A 19,229-nucleotide genomic window follows, 5' to 3' on the forward strand; every position below is an offset into this window, starting at 1 on the left:
AAGGAGTTATTCGGCTGGCTCCTCCGTCGCGATGTTACCTGAACGCCCATCTGCGGCCTGCTAACCGTTAGCTGTCTTACCGGCTGCTATCTGAATAGACAATCGGACAATTTTTTTACAATTATTTTTATTATTATTATTATGTTTTCTTCTTGGGCCTCTATAACTATATCTATTGTTTTTATTTTTGTTGTTGTTGTGTGATTTGGATTAATCCCCTCTACCACACGGAACCCCACTAATCTACTGACGGAACGTAAGGGGTGGCTAACAACAGACCTCCATCCTATGCTAGCTTGCTACCGATGCCCTGGCTAGCTGTCTAAATCACCAACCAACCTCTCCACTCACCGGACCCTTTTGATCACTCGACTAAGCATGCCTATCCTTAATGTCAATATGTCTCGTCCATTTCTGTTCTGGTTAGTGTTTATTGGCTTATTTCACTGTAGAGCCTCTAGTCCTGCTCACTATACCTTATCCAACCTATTAGTTCCACCACCCACACATGCAATGACATCTCCTGGTTTCAACGATGTTTCTAGAGACAATATCTCTCTCTTCATCACTCAATACCTAGGTTTACCTCCACTGTATTCACATCCTACCATACATTTGTCTGTACATTATACCTTGATGCTATTTTATCGCCCCCAGAAACCTCCTTTTACTCTATGTTCCAGACGTTCTAGACGACCAATTCTCATAGCTTTTAGCCGTACCCTTATTCTACTCCTCCTATGTTCCTCTGGCGATGTAGAGGTGAATCCAGGCCCTGCAGTGCCTAGCTCCACTCCTATTCCCCAGGCGCTCTCTTTTGACGACTTCTGTAACCGTAATAGCCTTGGTTTCATGCATGTTAACATTAGAAGCCTCCTCCCTAAGTTTGTTCTATTCACTGCTTTAGCACACTCTGCCAACCCTGATGTTCTAGCTGTGTCTGAATCCTGGCTTAGGAAGACCACCAAAAACTCAGACATTTTAATTCCAAACTACAACATTTTCAGACAAGATAGAACTGCCAAAGGGGGCGGTGTTGCAATCTACTGCAAAGATAGCCTGCAGAGTTCTGTCCTACTATCCAGGTCTGTACCCAAACAATTTGAACTTCTACTTTTAAAAATCCACCTCTCTAAAAACAAGTCTCTCACCGTTGCCGCCTGCTATAGACCACCCTCTGCCCCCAGCTGTGCTCTGGACACCATATGTGAACTGATTGCCCCCCATCTATCTTCAGAGTTCGTGCTGCTAGGCGACCTAAACTGGAACATGCTTAACACCCCAGCCATCCTACAATCTAAACTTGATGCCCTCAATCTCACACAAATAATCAATGAACCTACCAGGTACCTCCCCAAAACCTTAAACACGGGCACCCTCATAGATATCATCCTAACCAACTTCCCCTCTAAATACACCTCTGCTGTCTTCAACCAAGATCTCAGCGATCACTGCCTCATTGCCTGCATCCGTAATGGGTCAGCGGTCAAACGACCTCCACTCATCACTGTAAAACGCTCCCTGAAACACTTCTGCGAGCAGGCCTTTCTAATCGACCTGGCCGGGGTATCCTGGAAGGATATTGATCTCATCCCGTCAGTAGAGGATGCCTGGATATTTTTAAAAAATGCCTTCCTAACCATCTTAAATAAACATGCCCCATTCAAGAAATTTAGAACCAGGAACAGATATAGCCCTTGGTTCTCCCCAGACCTGACTGCCCTTAACCAACACAAAAACATCCTATGGCGTTCTGCATTCGCATCGAACAGCCCCCGTGATATGCAGCTGTTCAGGGAAGCTAGAAATCATTATACACAGGCAGTTAGAAAAGCTAAGGCTAGCTTTTTCAAGCAGAAATTTGCTTCCTGCAACACTAACTCAAAAAAGTTCTGGGACACCGTAAAGTCCATGGAGAATAAGAACACCTCCTCCCAGCTGCCCACTGCACTGAAGATAGGAAACACTGTCACCACTGATAAATCCACCATAATTGAGAATTTCAATAAGCATTTTTCTACGGCTGGCCATGCTTTCCACCTGGCTACTCCTACCCCGGACAACAGCACTGCACCCCCAACAGCAACTCGCCCAAGCCTTCCCCATTTCTCCTTCTCCCAAATCCATTCAGCTGATGTTCTGAAAGAGCTGCAAAATCTGGACCCCTACAAATCAGCCGGGCTAGACAATCTGGACCCTTTCTTTCTAAAATTATCTGCCGAAATTGTTGCCACCCCTATTACTAGCCTGTTCAACCTCTCTTTCGTGTCGTCTGAGATTCCCAAAGATTGGAAAGCAGCTGCGGTCATCCCCCTCTTCAAAGGGGGGGACACTCTTGACCCAAACTGCTACAGACCTATATCTATCCTACCGTGCCTTTCTAAGGTCTTCGAAAGCCAAGTCAACAAACAGATTACCGACCATTTCGAATCTCACCATACCTTCTCTGCTATGCAATCTGGTTTCAGAGCTGGTCATGGGTGCACATCAGCCACGCTCAAGGTCCTAAACGATATCTTAACCGCCATCGATAAGAAACATTACTGTGCAGCCGTATTCATTGATCTGGCCAAGGCTTTCGACTCTGTCAATCACCATATCCTCATCGGCAGACTCGACAGCCTTGGTTTCTCAAATGATTGCCTCGCCTGGTTCACCAACTACTTCTCTGATAGAGTTCAGTGTGTCAAATCGGAGGGTCTGCTGTCCGGACCTCTGGCAGTCTCTATGGGGGTGCCACAGGGTTCAATTCTTGGACCGACTCTCTTCTCTGTATACATCAATGAGGTCGCTCTTGCTGCTGGTGAGTCCCTGATCCACCTCTACGCAGACGACACCATTCTGTATACTTCCGGCCCTTCTTTGGACACTGTGTTAACAACCCTCCAGGCAAGCTTCAATGCCATACAACTCTCCTTCCGTGGCCTCCAATTGCTCTTAAATACAAGTAAAACTAAATGCATGCTCTTCAACCGATCGCTACCTGCACCTACCCGCCTGTCCAACATCACTACTCTGGACGGCTCTGACTTAGAATACGTGGACAACTACAAATACTTAGGTGTCTGGTTAGACTGTAAACTCTCCTTCCAGACCCATATCAAACATCTCCAATCCAAAGTTAAATCTAGAATTGGCTTCCTATTTCGCAACAAAGCATCCTTCACTCATGCTGCCAAACATACCCTTGTAAAACTGACCATCCTACCAATCCTCGACTTTGGCGATGTCATTTACAAAATAGCCTCCAATACCCTACTCAACAAATTGGATGCAGTCTATCACAGTGCAATCCGTTTTATCACCAAAGCCCCATATACTACCCACCATTGCGACCTGTACGCTCTCGTTGGCTGGCCCTCGCTTCATACTCGTCGCCAAACCCACTGGCTCCATGTCATCTACAAGACCCTGCTAGGTAAAGTCCCCCCTTATCTCAGCTCGCTGGTCACCATAGCATCTCCCACCTGTAGCACACGCTCCAGCAGGTATATCTCTCTAGTCACCCCCAAAACCAATTCTTTCTTTGGCCGCCTCTCCTTCCAGTTCTCTGCTGCCAATGACTGGAACGAACTACAAAAATCTCTGAAACTGGAAACACTTATCTCCCTCACTAGCTTTAAGCACCAACTGTCAGAGCAGCTCACAGATTACTGCACCTGTACATAGCCCACCTATAATTTAGCCCAAACAACTACCTCTTTCCCAACTGTATTTAATTTTAATTAATTTATTTATTTTGCTCCTTTGCACCCCATTATTTTTTTATTTCTACTTTGCACATTCTTCCATTGCAAAACTACCATTCCAGTATTTTACTTGCTATATTGTATTTACTTTGCCATCATGGCCTTTTTTGCCTTTACCTCCCTTCTCACCTCATTTGCTCACATTGTATATAGACTTGTTTATACTGCATTATTGACTGTATGTTTGTTTTTACTCCATGTGTAACTCTGTGTCGTTTTATCTGTCGAACTGCTTTGCTTTATCTTGGCGAGGTCGCAATTGTAAATGAGAACTTGTTCTCAACTTGCCTACCTGGTTAAATAAAGGTAAAATAAAAAAAAAAATTAAAATACTGGGGTGGTATACAGTATACTGGGGTGGTATACTGGGGTGGTATCCTGGGGTGGTATACAGTATACTGGGGTGGTATACAGTATACTGGGGTGGTATACAGTATTCTGGGGTGGTATACAGTATACTGGGGTGGTATACAGTATCCTGGGGTGGTATACAGTATCCTGGGGTGGTATACTGGGGTGGTATACATTATCCTGGGGTGGTATACAGTATACTAGGGTGGTATACAGTATCCTGGGGTGGTATACAGTATCCTGGGGTGATATACAGTATACTGGGGTGGTATACAGTATCCTGGGGTGGTATACAGTATACTGGGGTGGTATACTGGGGTGGTATACAGTATACTGGGGTGGTATACAGTATCCTGGGGTGGTATACAGTATACTGGGGTGGTATACAGTATACTGGGGTGGTATACTGGGGTGGTATACAGTATCCTGGGGTGGTATACTGGGGTGGTATACAGTATACTGGGGTGGTATACTGGGGTGGTATACGGTATACTGGGGTGGTATACAGTATCCTGGGGTGGTATACAGTATCCTGGGGTGGTATACTGGGGTGGTATACAGTATCCTGGGGTGGTATACAGTATACTGGGGTGATATACAGTATACTGGGGTGGTATACAGTATCCTGGGGTGGTATACAGTATACTGGGGTGGTATACAGTATCCTGGGGTGGTATACAGTATACTGGGGTGGTATACTGGGGTGGTATCCTTGGGTGGTATACAGTATACTGGGGTGGTATACAGTATACTGGGGTGGTATACTGGGGTGGTATCCTGGGGTGGTATACAGTATACTGGGGTGGTATACAGTATACTGGGGTGGTATACAGTATCTTGGGGTGGTATACAGTATACTGGGGTGGTATACAGTATCCTGGGGTGGTATACAGTATCCTGGGGTGGTATACAGTATCCTGGGGTGGTATACAGTATACTGGGGTGGTATACGTTATCCTGGGGTGGTATACAGTATTCTGGGGTGGTATACTGGGGTGGTATACAGTATCCTGGGGTGGTATACTGCGGTGGTATACAGTATCCTGGGGTGGTATACTGGGGTGGTATACAGTATACTGGGGTGGTATACAGTATACTGGGGTGGTATTCAGTATGCTGGGGTGGTATACAGTATACTGGGGTGGTATACAGTATACTGGGGTGGTAAACTGGGGTGGTATGCAGTTTACTGGGGTGGTATACTGGGGTGGTATACAGTATCCTGGGGTGGTATATAGTATCCTGGGGTGGTATACAGTATACTGGGGTGGTATACAGTATCCTGGGGTGGTATACTGGGGTGGTATACATTATCCTGGGGTGGTATACAGTATACTAGGGTGGTATACAGTATCCTGGGGTGGTATACAGTATCCTGGGGTGATATACAGTATATCGGGGTGGTATACAGTATCCTGGGGTGGTATACAGTATACTGGGGTGGTATACTGGGGTGGTATACAGTATACTGGGGTGTTATACAGTATCCTGGGGTGGTATACAGTATACTGGGGTGGTATACAGTATACTGGGGTGGTATACAGTATCCTGGGGTGGTATACAGTATCCTGGGGTGGTATACTGGGGTGGTATACAGTATACTGGGGTGGTATACTGGGGGTGGTATACAGTATCCTGTGGTGGTATACAGTATCCTGGGGTGGTATACAGTATCCTGGGGTGGTATACTGGGGTGGTATACAGTATCCTGGGGTGGTATACAGTATACTGGGGTGGTATACAGTATCCCGGGGTGGTATACAGTATCCTGGGGTGGTATAGAGTATACTGTGGTGTTATAGAGTATACTGGGGTGGTATACAGTATCCTGGGGTGGTATACAGTATACTGGGGTGGTATACAGTATACTGGGGTGGTATACAGTATACTGGGGTGGTATACTGAGGTGGTATCCTGGGGTGGTATACAGTATACTGGGGTGGTATACAGTATACTGGGGTGGTATACAGTATCCTGGGGTGGTATACAGTATCCTGGGGTGGTATACAGTATACTGGGGTGGTATACTGGGGTGGTATACAGTATACTGGGGTGGTATACAGTATACTGGGGTGGTATACTGGGGTGATATACAGTATCCTGGGGTGGTATACAGTATCCTGGGGTGGTATACTGGGGTGGTATTCAGTATACTGGGGTGGTATACTGGGGTGGTATACAGTATACTGGGGTGGTATACTGGGGTGGTATAGAGTATCCTGGGGTGGTATCCTGGGGTGGTATACTGGGGTGGTATACAGTATACTGGGGTGGTATACAGTATCCTGGGGTGGTATACAGTATACTGGGGTGGTATACAGTATCCTGGGGTGTTATACAGTATCCTGGGGTGTTATACAGTATACTGGGGTGGTATACAGTATACTGGAGTGGTATACTGGGGTGGTATACTGTGGTGGTATACAGTATACTGGGGTGGTATACAGTATACTGGGGTGGTATACAGTATCCTGGGGTGGTATACAGTATACTGGGGTGGTATACGGTATCCTGGGGTGGTATACAGTATACTGGGGTGGTATACAGTAAACTGGGGTGGTATACAGTATACTGGGGTGGTAAACAGTATCCTGGGGTGGTATAGAATATACTGGGGTGGTATACAGTATCCTGGGGTGTTATACAGTATACTGGGGTGGTATACAGTATACTGGGGTGGCATACAGTATACTGGGGTGGTATACAGTATCCTGGGGTGGTATCCTGGGGTGGTATACAGTATACTGGGGTGGTATACAGTATCCTGGGGTGGTATACAGTATACTGGGGTGGTTTACAGTATACTGGGGTGGTATACAGTATACTGGGTTGGTAAACAGTATCCTGGGGTGGTATAGAATATACTGGGGTGGTATACAGTATACTGGGGTGGTATACTGGGGTGGTATACAGTATACTGGGGTGGTATACAGTATCCTGGGGTGGTATACAGTATACTGGGGTGGTTTACAGTATACTGGGGTGGTATACAGTATACTGGGGTGGTAAACAGTATCATGGGGTGGTATAGAATATACTGGGGTGGTATACAGTATACTGGGGTGGTATACTGGGGTGGTATACAGTATACTGGGGTGGTATACTGGGTTGGTATACAGTATACTGGAGTGGTATACTGGGGTGGTATACAGTATACTGGGGTGGTAATACTGGGGTGGTATACAGTATCCTGGGGTGGTATACAGTATCCTGGGGTGGTATCCTGGGGTGGTATACTGGGGTGGTATACAGTATACTTGGGTGGTATACAGTATACAGGATACAGTATCTGTTGGAGAGCCCATAGAGTTCTGTATCTATTGGAGAGTCCATAGAGTTCTGTATCTGTTGGAGAGCCCATAGAGTTCTGGATCTGCTGGAGAGTTCTGTATCTATTGGAGAGCCCATAGAGTTCTGTATCTGTTGGAGAGTTCTGTATCTATTGGAGAGCCCATAGAGTTCTGTATCTGTTGGAGAGTTCTGTATCTGTTGGAGAGTTCTGTATCTATTGGAGAGTCCATAGAGTTCTGTATCTGTTGGAGAGCCCATAGAGTTCTGTATCTGTTGGAGAGCCCATAGAGTTCTGTATCTGTTGGAGAGCCCATAGAGTTCTGTATCTGTTGGAGAGCCCATATAGTTCTGTATCTGTTGGAGAGCCCATAGAGTTCTGTATCTATTGGAGAGCCCATATAGTTCTGTATCTGTTGGAGAGCCCATAGAGTTCTGTATCTGTTGGAGAGTTCTGTATCTGTTGGAGAGCCCATAGAGTTCTGTATCTATTGGAGAGCCCATAGAGTTCTGTATCTATTGGAGAGCCCATAGAGTTCTGTATCTGTTGGAGAGCCCATAGAGTTCTGTATCTGTTGGAGAGCCCATATAGTTCTGTATCTGTTGGAGAGCCCATAGAGTTCTGTATCTATTGGAGAGCCCATAGAGTTCTGTATCTGTTGGAGAGCCCATATAGTTCTGTATCTGTTGGAGAGCCCATAGAGTTCTATATCTATTGGAGAGTTCTGTATCTGTTGGAGAGCCCATATAGTTCTGTATCTGTTGGAGAGCCCATAGAGTTCTGTATCTATTGGAGAGCCCATAGAGTTCTGTATCTGTTGGAGAGCCCATATAGTTCTGTATCTGTTGGAGAGCCCATAGAGTTCTATATCTATTGGAGAGCCCATAGAGTTCTGTATCTGTTGGAGAGCCCATATAGTTCTGTGTCTGTTGGAGAGCCCATAGAGTTCTGTATCTGTTGGAGATCTTTAATAAATTAATAACATAATTTGTGTTTGTGAATCTGATTATGGAACCCGACTCAAAGGAAGATCGAAGAAGTAAATATGTTTTTGGTGACGAGGGAGAATTAACGTTTTTTGGTGACATTCAGCTTTGAAATCAGCATATTTAGAGTGCTGGTTTGCATAACAAACAGAGTACTAGGTTAATGAATTCAGGCGTAAACTAGCAAGGAAAGTTAGCCTACAATTAGAGCTGGTAGCTACAGGTTTAGTCTCTATCTGTCTGCTCTGCCATTGTGTAGGTCTGTCTAGCTAGCTACGGAGACATTCATTTAGCGAGAACTTTTGGAAATTTTTATGTTGTGCGAAACATTCAGTTACATAACATTTGTTTGGTCGAGAGCCATGCATCCTCCGAAACACAACCAAGCCAAGCCCAAGCACTGTTTCTTCACACACTGCTCACTTAACCCGGAAGCCAGCCGCATCCAACGTGTCGGAGGAAACACCGTACACTTGGCGACCGTGTCAGAGTGCACTGCTCCTGGCCCGCCACAGGAGTCGCTAGAGCACGATGGGACAAGGACATCCCGGCCAGTCAAACCTTCCTCTAACCCAAACGACGCCGGGCCAATTGTGAGTCGCCTGGGTCTCCCGGTCAGGGCCGGCTGCGACACCCGGATCTAGTTCCCATGCTCAAGCGCTGCAGTGCCTTAGACCGCTGCGCCACTCGGGAGGCCACAGATTGTAGTTTTGGGAACAGAAAACTGAATTGAGATCAAATGTTTCATCGATGAGAAAATGTGCAGAATGTCGGCCCAAAATCCATCTCCTTCCATCTTCTCCCACTGCCGGCCACAGGGCTTCCTCTCACTACCATATTTGGTAGTGGGTGGAAACACCATGCGGATGCTTCACATTTATACGTCCTGTGAAAAATCTGGTTCATTATTCTATCTGTGGTTGTAGTGTCATGTCAATGTATCATAATGCAGAAACCTCAACGTCCCGACTATCTACATACATGGCTCTAGGTACAGTTATCCCCAAGCTTTCAGGAAGCAGCTTTGACACCTTGATGTTCTCTATCGGCAGCCACTGCAGAGGTCTGGCTAGCTGTTTTCTCAGGCTCATACTGTACTCTTATCTGTGAACACCTTGATGTTCTCTATCGGCAGCCACTTTGACACCTTGATGTTCTCTATCGGCAGCCACTGCAGAGGTCTGGCTAACTGTTTTCTCAGGCTCATACTGTACTCTTATCTGTGTCCTAGGACTGATCCGGTCCCGGGTACGAGGGGCAGACTCGGCCTCTGCCTCTATCCTGACCTTCCTGGACAGCCACTGTGAGGTCAACACTGACTGGCTACAGCCCATGATACAGAGGGTCAAAGAAGTACGCACTCACTCACTCACTCACACATGCATGCACACCCAAACACACACACACACTCTCTGACTGGCTACAGCCCATGATACAGATGTTGCCTGATGACTCACACTCAAGTCTTCCTCTGTCGTTCACTAGAGACTTTAGTCTTAATCTGCTCTGTCCATTAGGGCTCCCGAGTGGTGCAGCGGTCTAAGGCAATGCAACTCAGTGCTAGAGGCATCATTACAGACACCCTGGTTGGAATCCAGGCTAAATGAGCATTTGTTCTTAACTGACTTAACTGACTTGCCTAGTTAAATAAAGGTAAAAAAACTAAGAACTAAGGCGAACTAAGGGGCCCGAAACCATGAAAAACAGCCCCAGGCCATTATTATCATATCCACCAAACTTTACAGTTGGCACTATACATTGTGGCAGGTAGCGTTCTCCTGGCATCCACCAAACCCAGATTTGTCCGTCAGACTGCCCGATGGTGAAGCGTGACTCATCACTTCAGAAAACGCATTTCTACTCCTCCAGAGTCCAATGGCGGCGAGCTATACACCACTCCAGCTAACGCTTGGCATTGCGCATGGTGATCTTAGGCTTGTGTGTGGATGCTTGGCCATGGAAACCCATTTCATGAAGCTCCCGAGAAACAGTTATTGTTTTGACGTTGCTTCCAAAGGCAGTTTGGTACTTGGTAGTGAGTGTTGCAACCGTACAAAACCACAATAACAGCACATACAGCTGACCAGGGCAGCTCTAGCAGGGCAGACATTTAACGAACTGAACGGTTGGAAAGGTGGCATCCAATGACACTGAGCTCTTCTACTTCCAATGGTTGTCTATGGAGATTGCGTGCCTGTGTGCTCGATTTTATACATCTGTCAGCAATAGGTGTGTCTGAAATAGACGAATCCACTAATAATTTGAAGGGGTGTCCACATACTTTTGTATATGTAGTGTACTTAAGTCTGAATCTGCCATCATTGAAAATAATTTGGGTGACGTCATAGTCGCAGGAAGTAGGGGTGCTGCAGCACCACCTGAAAAATCTGAAATTTTATTTTTTTATTCATAACAATAACAAAATAAATAAAAATATTCACAAAAGTAGCTGGCCCTTTACTAGTCCGATATAGCCTCCTGTAGCGTGAAAACATTTAACATATCTGCTCCCCCTTCTATAATAATTCACCCCCCACCCCCAAAATCTTCCCGCGACTATGGGTGACGTCATTTGTGATGGAAACAAAGTACTCGGCGATTGGATCGTCTCTAACTAATAGTGTCAAACCACAGCCAATCGAACCGCTGCTTCCACCCACGTGGATTCTGGGAAGAAAACAATCAGACGGCCCCCGAATGTGTTGGCATTGAAAGGTCTGGGATTGACTCATTGCAGAAGGGGAAAAAATGAATGTTTGTGTGCGTGACGTTTGGCCGGACTCCAATTCCAATTCTAATGTTAGTCCGTAGAGTTGTTAATGACGTTAGTCCGTAGAGTTGTTCATGACGTTAGTCCGTAGAGTTGTTCATGACGTTAGTCCGTTATAGCCTAGTTCGTTAAATAGCCTGGACCCATATTTGCTAAATATATTTTCTCTCCACATTGTTCTAATTGCCTTGCTTCAGTATAGAAATACCTTGTTAAACATGGGCTACAGCGTTCTCACTGATATAGGGGCTAGGTCTACTGTAAATTACAGTCTGGACATGGGCTATAGCGTTCTCACTGATATAGGGGCTAGGTCTACTGTAAATTACAGTCTGGACATGGGCTATAGCGTTCTCACTGATATAGGGGCTAGGTCTACTGTAAATTACAGTCTGGACATGGGCTATAGGGGCTAGGTCTACTGTAGATTACAGTCTGGACATGGGCTATAGCGTTCTCACTGATATAGGGGATAGGTCTACTGTAGATTACTGTCTGGACATGGGCTATAGCTTTCTCACTGATATAGGGGCTAGGTCTACTGTAAATTACAGTCTGGACATGGGCTATAGCGTTCTCACTGATATAGGGGATAGGCCTACTGTAAATTACTGTCTGGACATGGGCTATAGCGTTCTCACTGATATAGGGGCTAGGCCTACTGTAAATTACTGTCTGGACATGGGCTATAGCTTTCTCACTGATATAGGGGCTAGGCCTACTGTAAATTACTGTCTGGACATGGGCTATAGCGTTCTCACTGATATAGGGGCTAGGTCTACTGTAAATTACAGTCTGGACATGGGCTATAGCGTTCTCACTGATATAGGGGCTAGGTCTACTGTAAATTACAGTCTGGACATGGGCATGCCAATCGTAGTCAATAAGCAAGATTACATTCACTAGGCTATTGATAAGGCCTTTTAAAGACAAGTGTATAATTAAGCAATAAGGCCCGAGGGGGTGTGGTATATGTCCAATATACCATGGCTAAGGGCTGTTGTTATAATGCACGACGCAACGCTGAGTGCCTGGACCCAGCCCTTAGCCGTGGTATATTGTAATGTATCACAACCCTCCCGTGGTGCCTCATTGCTATTATAAACTGGTTACCAATATAAATAGTAGTAAAACTAGATGTTTTATATATCAGACCGTATAGCGTATACGGGCTGATATACCACGGCTGTCAGCCAATCAGCATTCAGGGCTCGAATATAAATTGTATTATAAATTCCACTAAACAGGAAACAGCATGTTGTTTTAATTTGTTTAAATACAGTTCCAGACACCATCATTGGTCCCTGTGTGTGTACAGTATAATACAGGCAAGACAACGAATAGTTCCTGTCATGGCAGCAGCTACTCTTCCTGGGGTGTATTATGGATCCTCATTAGTTTCTGCCAAGGCAGCAGCTACTCTTCCTAGGGTTTATTATGGATCCCAATTAGTTCCTGACAAGGCAGCAGCTACTCTTCCTGGGGTTTATTATGGATCCCCATTAGTTCCTGACAAGGCAGAAGCTACTCTTCCTGGGGTTTATTATGGATCCCCATTAGTTCCTGACAAGACAGAAGCTACTCTTCCTGGGGTTTATTATGGATCCCCATTAGTTCCTGACAAGGCAGCAGCTACTCTTCCTGGGGTTTATTATGGATCCCCATTAGTTCCTGCCAAGGCAACAGCTACTCTTCCTGGGGTTTATTATGGATCCCAATTAGTTCCTGACAAGGCAGCAGCTACTCTTCCTGGGGTTTATTATGGATCCCCATTAGTTCACAGCAGCTACTCTTCCTGGGGTTTATTATGGATCCTCATTAGTTTCTGCCAAGGCAGCAGCTACTCTTCCTAGGGTTTATTATGGATCCCAATTAGTTCCTGACAAGGCAGCAGCTACTCTTCCTGGGGTTTATTATGGATCCCCATTAGTTCCTGACAAGGCAGAAGCTACTCTTCCTGGGGTTTATTATGGATCCCCATTAGTTCCTGACAAGACAGAAGCTACTCTTCCTGGGGTTTATTATGGATCCCCATTAGTTCCTGCCAAGGCAGCAGCTACTCTTCCAGGGGTTTATTATGGATCTCCATTAGTTCCTGCCAAGGCAGCAGCTACTCTTCCTGTGGTTTATTATGGATCCCCATTAGTTCCTGCCAAGGCAGCAGCTACTCTTCCTGGGGTTTATTATGGATCTCCATTAGTTCCTGCCAAGACAGCAGCTACTCTTCATGGGGTTTATTATGGATCCCCATTAGTTCCTGCCAAGACAGCAGCTACTCTTCCTGGGGTTTATTATGGATCCCCATTAGTTCCTGCCAAGGCAGAAGCTACTCTTCCTGGGGTTTATTATGGATCCCCATTAGTTCCTGCCAAGGCAGCAGCTACTCTTCCTGGGGTTTATTATGGATCCCCATTAGTTCCTGCCAAGGCAGAAGCTACTCTTCCTGGGGTTTATTATGGATCCCCATTAGTTCCTGCCAAGACAGCAGCTATTCTTCCTGGGGTTTATTATGGATCCCCATTAGTTCCTGCCAAGGCAGAAGCTACTCTTCCTGGGGTTTATTATGGATCCCCATTAGTTCCTGCCAAGGCAGAAGCTACTCTTCCTGTGGTTTATTATGGATCCCCATTAGTTCCTGACAAGGCAGCAGCTACTCTTCCTGGGGTTTATTATGGATCCCCATTAGTTCCTGCCAAGGCAGCAGCTACTCTTCCTGGGGTTTATTATGGATCTCCATTAGTTCCTGCCAAGGCAGCAGCTACTCTTCCTGGGGTTTATTATGGATCCCCATTAGTTCCTGCCAAGGCAGCAGCTACTCTTCCTGGGGTTTATTATGGATCCCCATTAGTTCCTGACAAGGCAGCAGCTACTCTTCCTGGGGTTTATTATGGATCCCCATTAGTTGAAAATCATTACAATCATTACTCCACTTCCACATATCTACAACACACTGTGTGCCCTCAGGCCCCTACTCCACCACTACCACATATCTACAACACACTGTGTGTCCTCAGGCCCCTACTCCACCACTACCACATATCTACAACACACTGTGTGCCCTCAGGCCCCTACTCCACCACTACCACATATCTACAACACACTGTGTGTCCTCAGGCCCCTACTCCACCACTACCACATATCTACAACACACTGTGTGCCCTCAGGCCCCTACTCCACCACTACCACATATCTACAACACACTGTGTGCCCTCAGGCCCCTACTCCACTACCACATATCTACAACACACTGTGTGCCCTCAGGCCCCTACTCCACCACTACCACATATCTACAACACACTGTGTGTCCTCAGGCCCCTACTCCACCACTACCACATATCTACAACACACTGTGTGCCCTCAGGCCCCTACTCCACCACTACCACATATCTACAACACACTGTGTGCCCTCAGGCCCCTACTCCACCACTACCACATATCTACAACACACTGTGTGCCCTCAGGCCCCTACTCCACCACTACCACATATCTACAACACACTGTGTGCCCTCAGGCCCCTACTCCACCACTACCACATATCTACAACACACTGTGTGCCCTCAGGCCCCTACTCCACCACTACCACATATCTACAACACACTGTGTGCCCTCAGGCCCCTACTCCACCACTACCACATATCTACAACACACTGTGTGCCCTCAGGCCCCTACTCCACCACTACCACATATCTACAACACACTGTGTGCCCTCAGGCCCCTCCTCCACCACTACCACATATCTACAACACACTGTGTGCCCTCAGGCCCCTCCTCCACCACTACCACATATCTACAACACACTGTGTGCCCTCAGGCCCCTCCTCCACCACTACCACATATCTACAACACACTGTGTTCCCTCAGGCCCCTACTCCACCACTACCACATATCTACAACACACTGTGTTCCCTCAGGCCCCTACTCCACCACTACCACATATCTACAACACACTGTGTGCCCTCAGGCCCCTACTCCACCACTACCACATATCTACAACACACTGTGTGCCCTCAGGCCCCTACTCCACCACTACCACATATCTACAACACACTGTGTGCCCTCAGGCCCCTACTCCACCACTACCACATATCTACAACACACTGTGTGTCCTCAGGCCCCTACTCCACCACTACCACATATCTACAACACACTGTGTGCCCTCAGGCCCCTACTCCACCACTACCACATATCTACAACACACTGTGTTCCCCCAGGCCCCTACTCCACCACTACCACATATCTACACTACACTGTGTGCCCTCAGGCCCCTACTCCACCACTACCACATATCTACAACACACTGTGTGCCCTCAGGCCCCTACTCCACCACTACCACATATCTACAACACACTGTGTGCCCTCAGGCCCCTACTCCACCACTACCACATATCTACAACACACTGTGTGCCCTCAGGCCCCTACTCCACCACTACCACATATCTACAACACACTGTGTGCCCTCAGGCCCCTACTCCACCACTACCACATATCTACAACACACTGTGTGCCCTCAGGCCCCTACTCCACCACTACCACATATCTACAACACACTGTGTGTCCTCAGGCCCCTACTCCACCACTACCACATATCTACAACACACTGTGTGCCCTCAGGCCCCTACTCCACCACTACCACATATCTACAACACACTGTGTTCCCCCAGGCCCCTACTCCACCACTACCACATATCTACACTACACTGTGTGCCCTCAGGCCCCTACTCCACCACTACCACATATCTACAACACACTGTGTGCCCTCAGGCCCCTACTCCACCACTACCACATATCTACAACACACTGTGTGCCCTCAGGCCCCTACTCCACCACTACCACATATCTACAACACACTGTGTGCCCTCAGGCCCCTCCTCCACCACTACCACATATCTACAACACACTGTGTGTCCTCAAGCCCCTACTCCACCACTACCACATATCTACAACACACTGTGTGCCCTCAGGCCCCTACTCCACCACTACCACATATCTACAACACACTGTGTGCCCTCAGGCCCCTACTCCACCACTACCACATATCTACAACACACTGTGTGCCCTCAGGCCCCTACTCCACCACTACCACATATCTACAACACACTGTGTGCCCTCAGGCCCCTACTCCACCACTACCACATATCTACAACACACTGTGTGCCCTCAGGCCCCTACTCCACCACTACCACATATCTACAACACACTGTGTGCCCTCAGGCCCCTACTCCACCACTACCACATATCTACAACACACTGTGTGCCCTCAGGCCCCTACTCCACCACTACCACATATCTACAACACACTGTGTGCCCTCAGGCCCCTACTCCACCACTACCACATATCTACAACACACTGTGTGCCCTCAGGCCCCTACTCCACCACTACCACATATCTACAACACACTGTGTGCCCTCAGGCCCCTACTCCACCACTACCACATATCTACAACACACTGTGTGCCCTCAGGCCCCTACTCCACCACTACCACATATCTACAACACACTGTGTGCCCTCAGGCCCCTACTCCACCACTACCACATATCTACAACACACTGTGTGCCCTCAGGCCCCTACTCCACTACCACATATCTACAACACACTGTGTGCCCTCAGGCCCCTACTCCACCACTACCACATATCTACAACACACTGTGTGCCCTCAGGCCCCTACTCCACCACTACCACATATCTACAACACACTGTGTGCCCTCAGGCCCCTACTCCACTACCACATATCTACAACACACTGTGTGCCCTCAGGCCCCTACTCCACCACTACCACATATCTACAACACACTGTGTGCCCTCAGGCCCCTACTCCACCACTACCACATATCTACAACACACTGTGTGCCCTCAGGCCCCTACTCCACCACTACCACATATCTACAACACACTGTGTGCCCTCAGGCCCCTACTCCACCACTACCACATAGCTACAACACACTGTGTGCCCTCAGGCCCCTACTCCACCACTACCACATATCTACAACACACTGTGTGCCCTCAGGCCCCTACTCCACCACTACCACATATCTACAACACACTGTGTGCCCTCAGGCCCCTACTCCACCACTACCACATATCTACAACACACTGTGTGCCCTCAGGCCCCTACTCCACCACTACCACATATCTACAACACACTGTGTGCCCTCAGGCCCCTACTCCACCACTACCACATATCTACAACACACTGTGTGCCCTCAGGCCCCTACTCCACCACTACCACATATCTACACTACAAATCCATGTGTATGTGTGTGTATAGTGCGTATGTTGTTGTGTGTGTGGGTACAGTATGTGTCTGATCCTATGTTTGTGTCTCTTCACAGTCCCCGTTGTTCCATAAGGTTTTAAATCCGTTAAATCTCATTTTAATGCTTGTATCAGTTACTTGATGTGGAATAGAGATCCATGTAGTCATGGCTCTATGTAGTACTGTGTGCCTCCCATAGTCTGTTCTGGACTTGGGGACTGTGAAGAAACCTCTTGTGGCATGTCTTGTGGGGTATGAATGGGTGTCTGAGCTGTGTGCCAGTAGTTTAGACAGACAGCTCGGTGCATTCAACATCACATAAATATAAGTAGTGATGAAGTCAATCTCTCCTCCACTTTGAGCCAGGAAAGATTGTTGTTAAGAAGGTAGAAACTAGGGCCTGTAGGACCTGCCTTGTTGATAGTGCTGTTAAGAAGGTAGAAACTAGGACCTGTAGGACCTGCCTTGTTGATAGTGCTGTTAAGAAGGTAGAAACTAGGACCTGTAGGACCTGCCTTGTTGATAGTGCTGTTAAGAAGGTAGAAACTAGGGCCTGTAGGACCTGCCTTGTTGATAGTGTTGTTAAGAAGGTAGAAACTAGGGCCTGTAGGACCTGCCTTGTTGATAGTGCTGTTAAGAAGGTAGAAACTAGGACCTGTAGGACCTGCCTTGTTGATAGTGTTGTTAAGAAGGTAGAAACTAGGGCCTGTAGGACCTGCCTTGTTGATAGTGCTGTTAAGAAGGTAGAAACTAGGACCTGTAGGACCTGCCTTGTTGATAGTGCTGTTAAGAAGGTAGAAACTAGGGCCTGTAGGACCTGCCTTGTTGATAGTGTTGTTAAGAAGGTAGAAACTAGGGCCTGTAGGACCTGCCTTGTTGATAGTGTTGTTAAGAAGGTAGAAACTAGGACCTGTAGGACCTGCCTTGTTGATAGTGTTGTTAAGAAGGTAGAAACTAGGGCCTGTAGGACCTGCCTTGTTGATAGTGTTGTTAAGAAGGTAGAAACTAGGGCCTGTAGGACCTGCCTTGTTGATAGTGCTGTTAAGAAGGTAGAAACTAGTGCCTGTAGGACCTGCCTTGTTGATAGTGTTATTAAGAAGGTAGAAACTAGGGCCTGTAGGACCTGCCTTGTTGATAGTGCTGTTAAGAAGGTAGAAACTAGGACCTGCCTTGTTGATAGTGCTGTTAAGGCAGAGCAACTCTTTATTATGGACAGACTTCTCCCCATTTTAGCTGTTGTATCAATATGTTTTGACAATTTACAATCCAGGGTTACTCCAAGCAGTTTAGTCACCTCAACTTGCTCAATTTCCACATGATTTATTACAATTATTAGTTTATTTTTTTTCCCAAATACAATGCTTTTAGTTTTTGAAATATTTAGGTCTAAGTTGTTCCATTCTGAAACTAACTGCAGCTCTTTGTTAAGTGTTGCAGTCATTTCAGTCGCTGTAGTAGCTGACGTCTATAGTGTTGAGTCATCCATATACATAGGCACACTATCTTTACTCAAAGCCATTGGCATGTCGTTAGTAAAGATTGAAAAAGCCTAAACAGCTGCCCTGGGGAATTCCTGATTCTACCTGGATTATGTTGGAGAGGCTTCCATTAAAGAACACTGTGTTCTGTTAGACAGCTAACTCTTTATCCACAATATAGCAGGGGGTGTAAAGCCATAACACATACATTTTTCCCTCTCAACCATACAATTGTTCAATTCCTCATCAATCAAAGATTTAACAGTTTTTACACAGATTTTTTATTAATGTTTGCGTGCTTATTAGTAACTGGAAAATGCAATTTGATAAATGTGACAGTACATCGTCCGAG

General features: G+C 46.7%; 1 protein-coding gene across 1 annotated transcript in view; it reads left to right on the forward strand.

The window, feature by feature from the left end:
• LOC109885320 (polypeptide N-acetylgalactosaminyltransferase 16-like) overlaps window positions 1-19,229 on the forward strand; it is an 89,121-nt gene that overhangs the window by 48,366 nt on the left and 21,526 nt on the right. Inside the window, exon 6 of the mRNA XM_031787655.1 lies at window positions 9,607-9,728. Coding sequence (XP_031643515.1) covers window positions 9,607-9,728 — 122 coding nt within the window. The remainder of the gene's footprint in view (window positions 1-9,606; window positions 9,729-19,229) is intronic.

Source organism: Oncorhynchus kisutch, linkage group LG14 (assembly GCF_002021735.2).
Source record: "Oncorhynchus kisutch isolate 150728-3 linkage group LG14, Okis_V2, whole genome shotgun sequence".
In the NCBI taxonomy this organism is placed as follows: domain Eukaryota; kingdom Metazoa; phylum Chordata; class Actinopteri; order Salmoniformes; family Salmonidae; genus Oncorhynchus; species Oncorhynchus kisutch.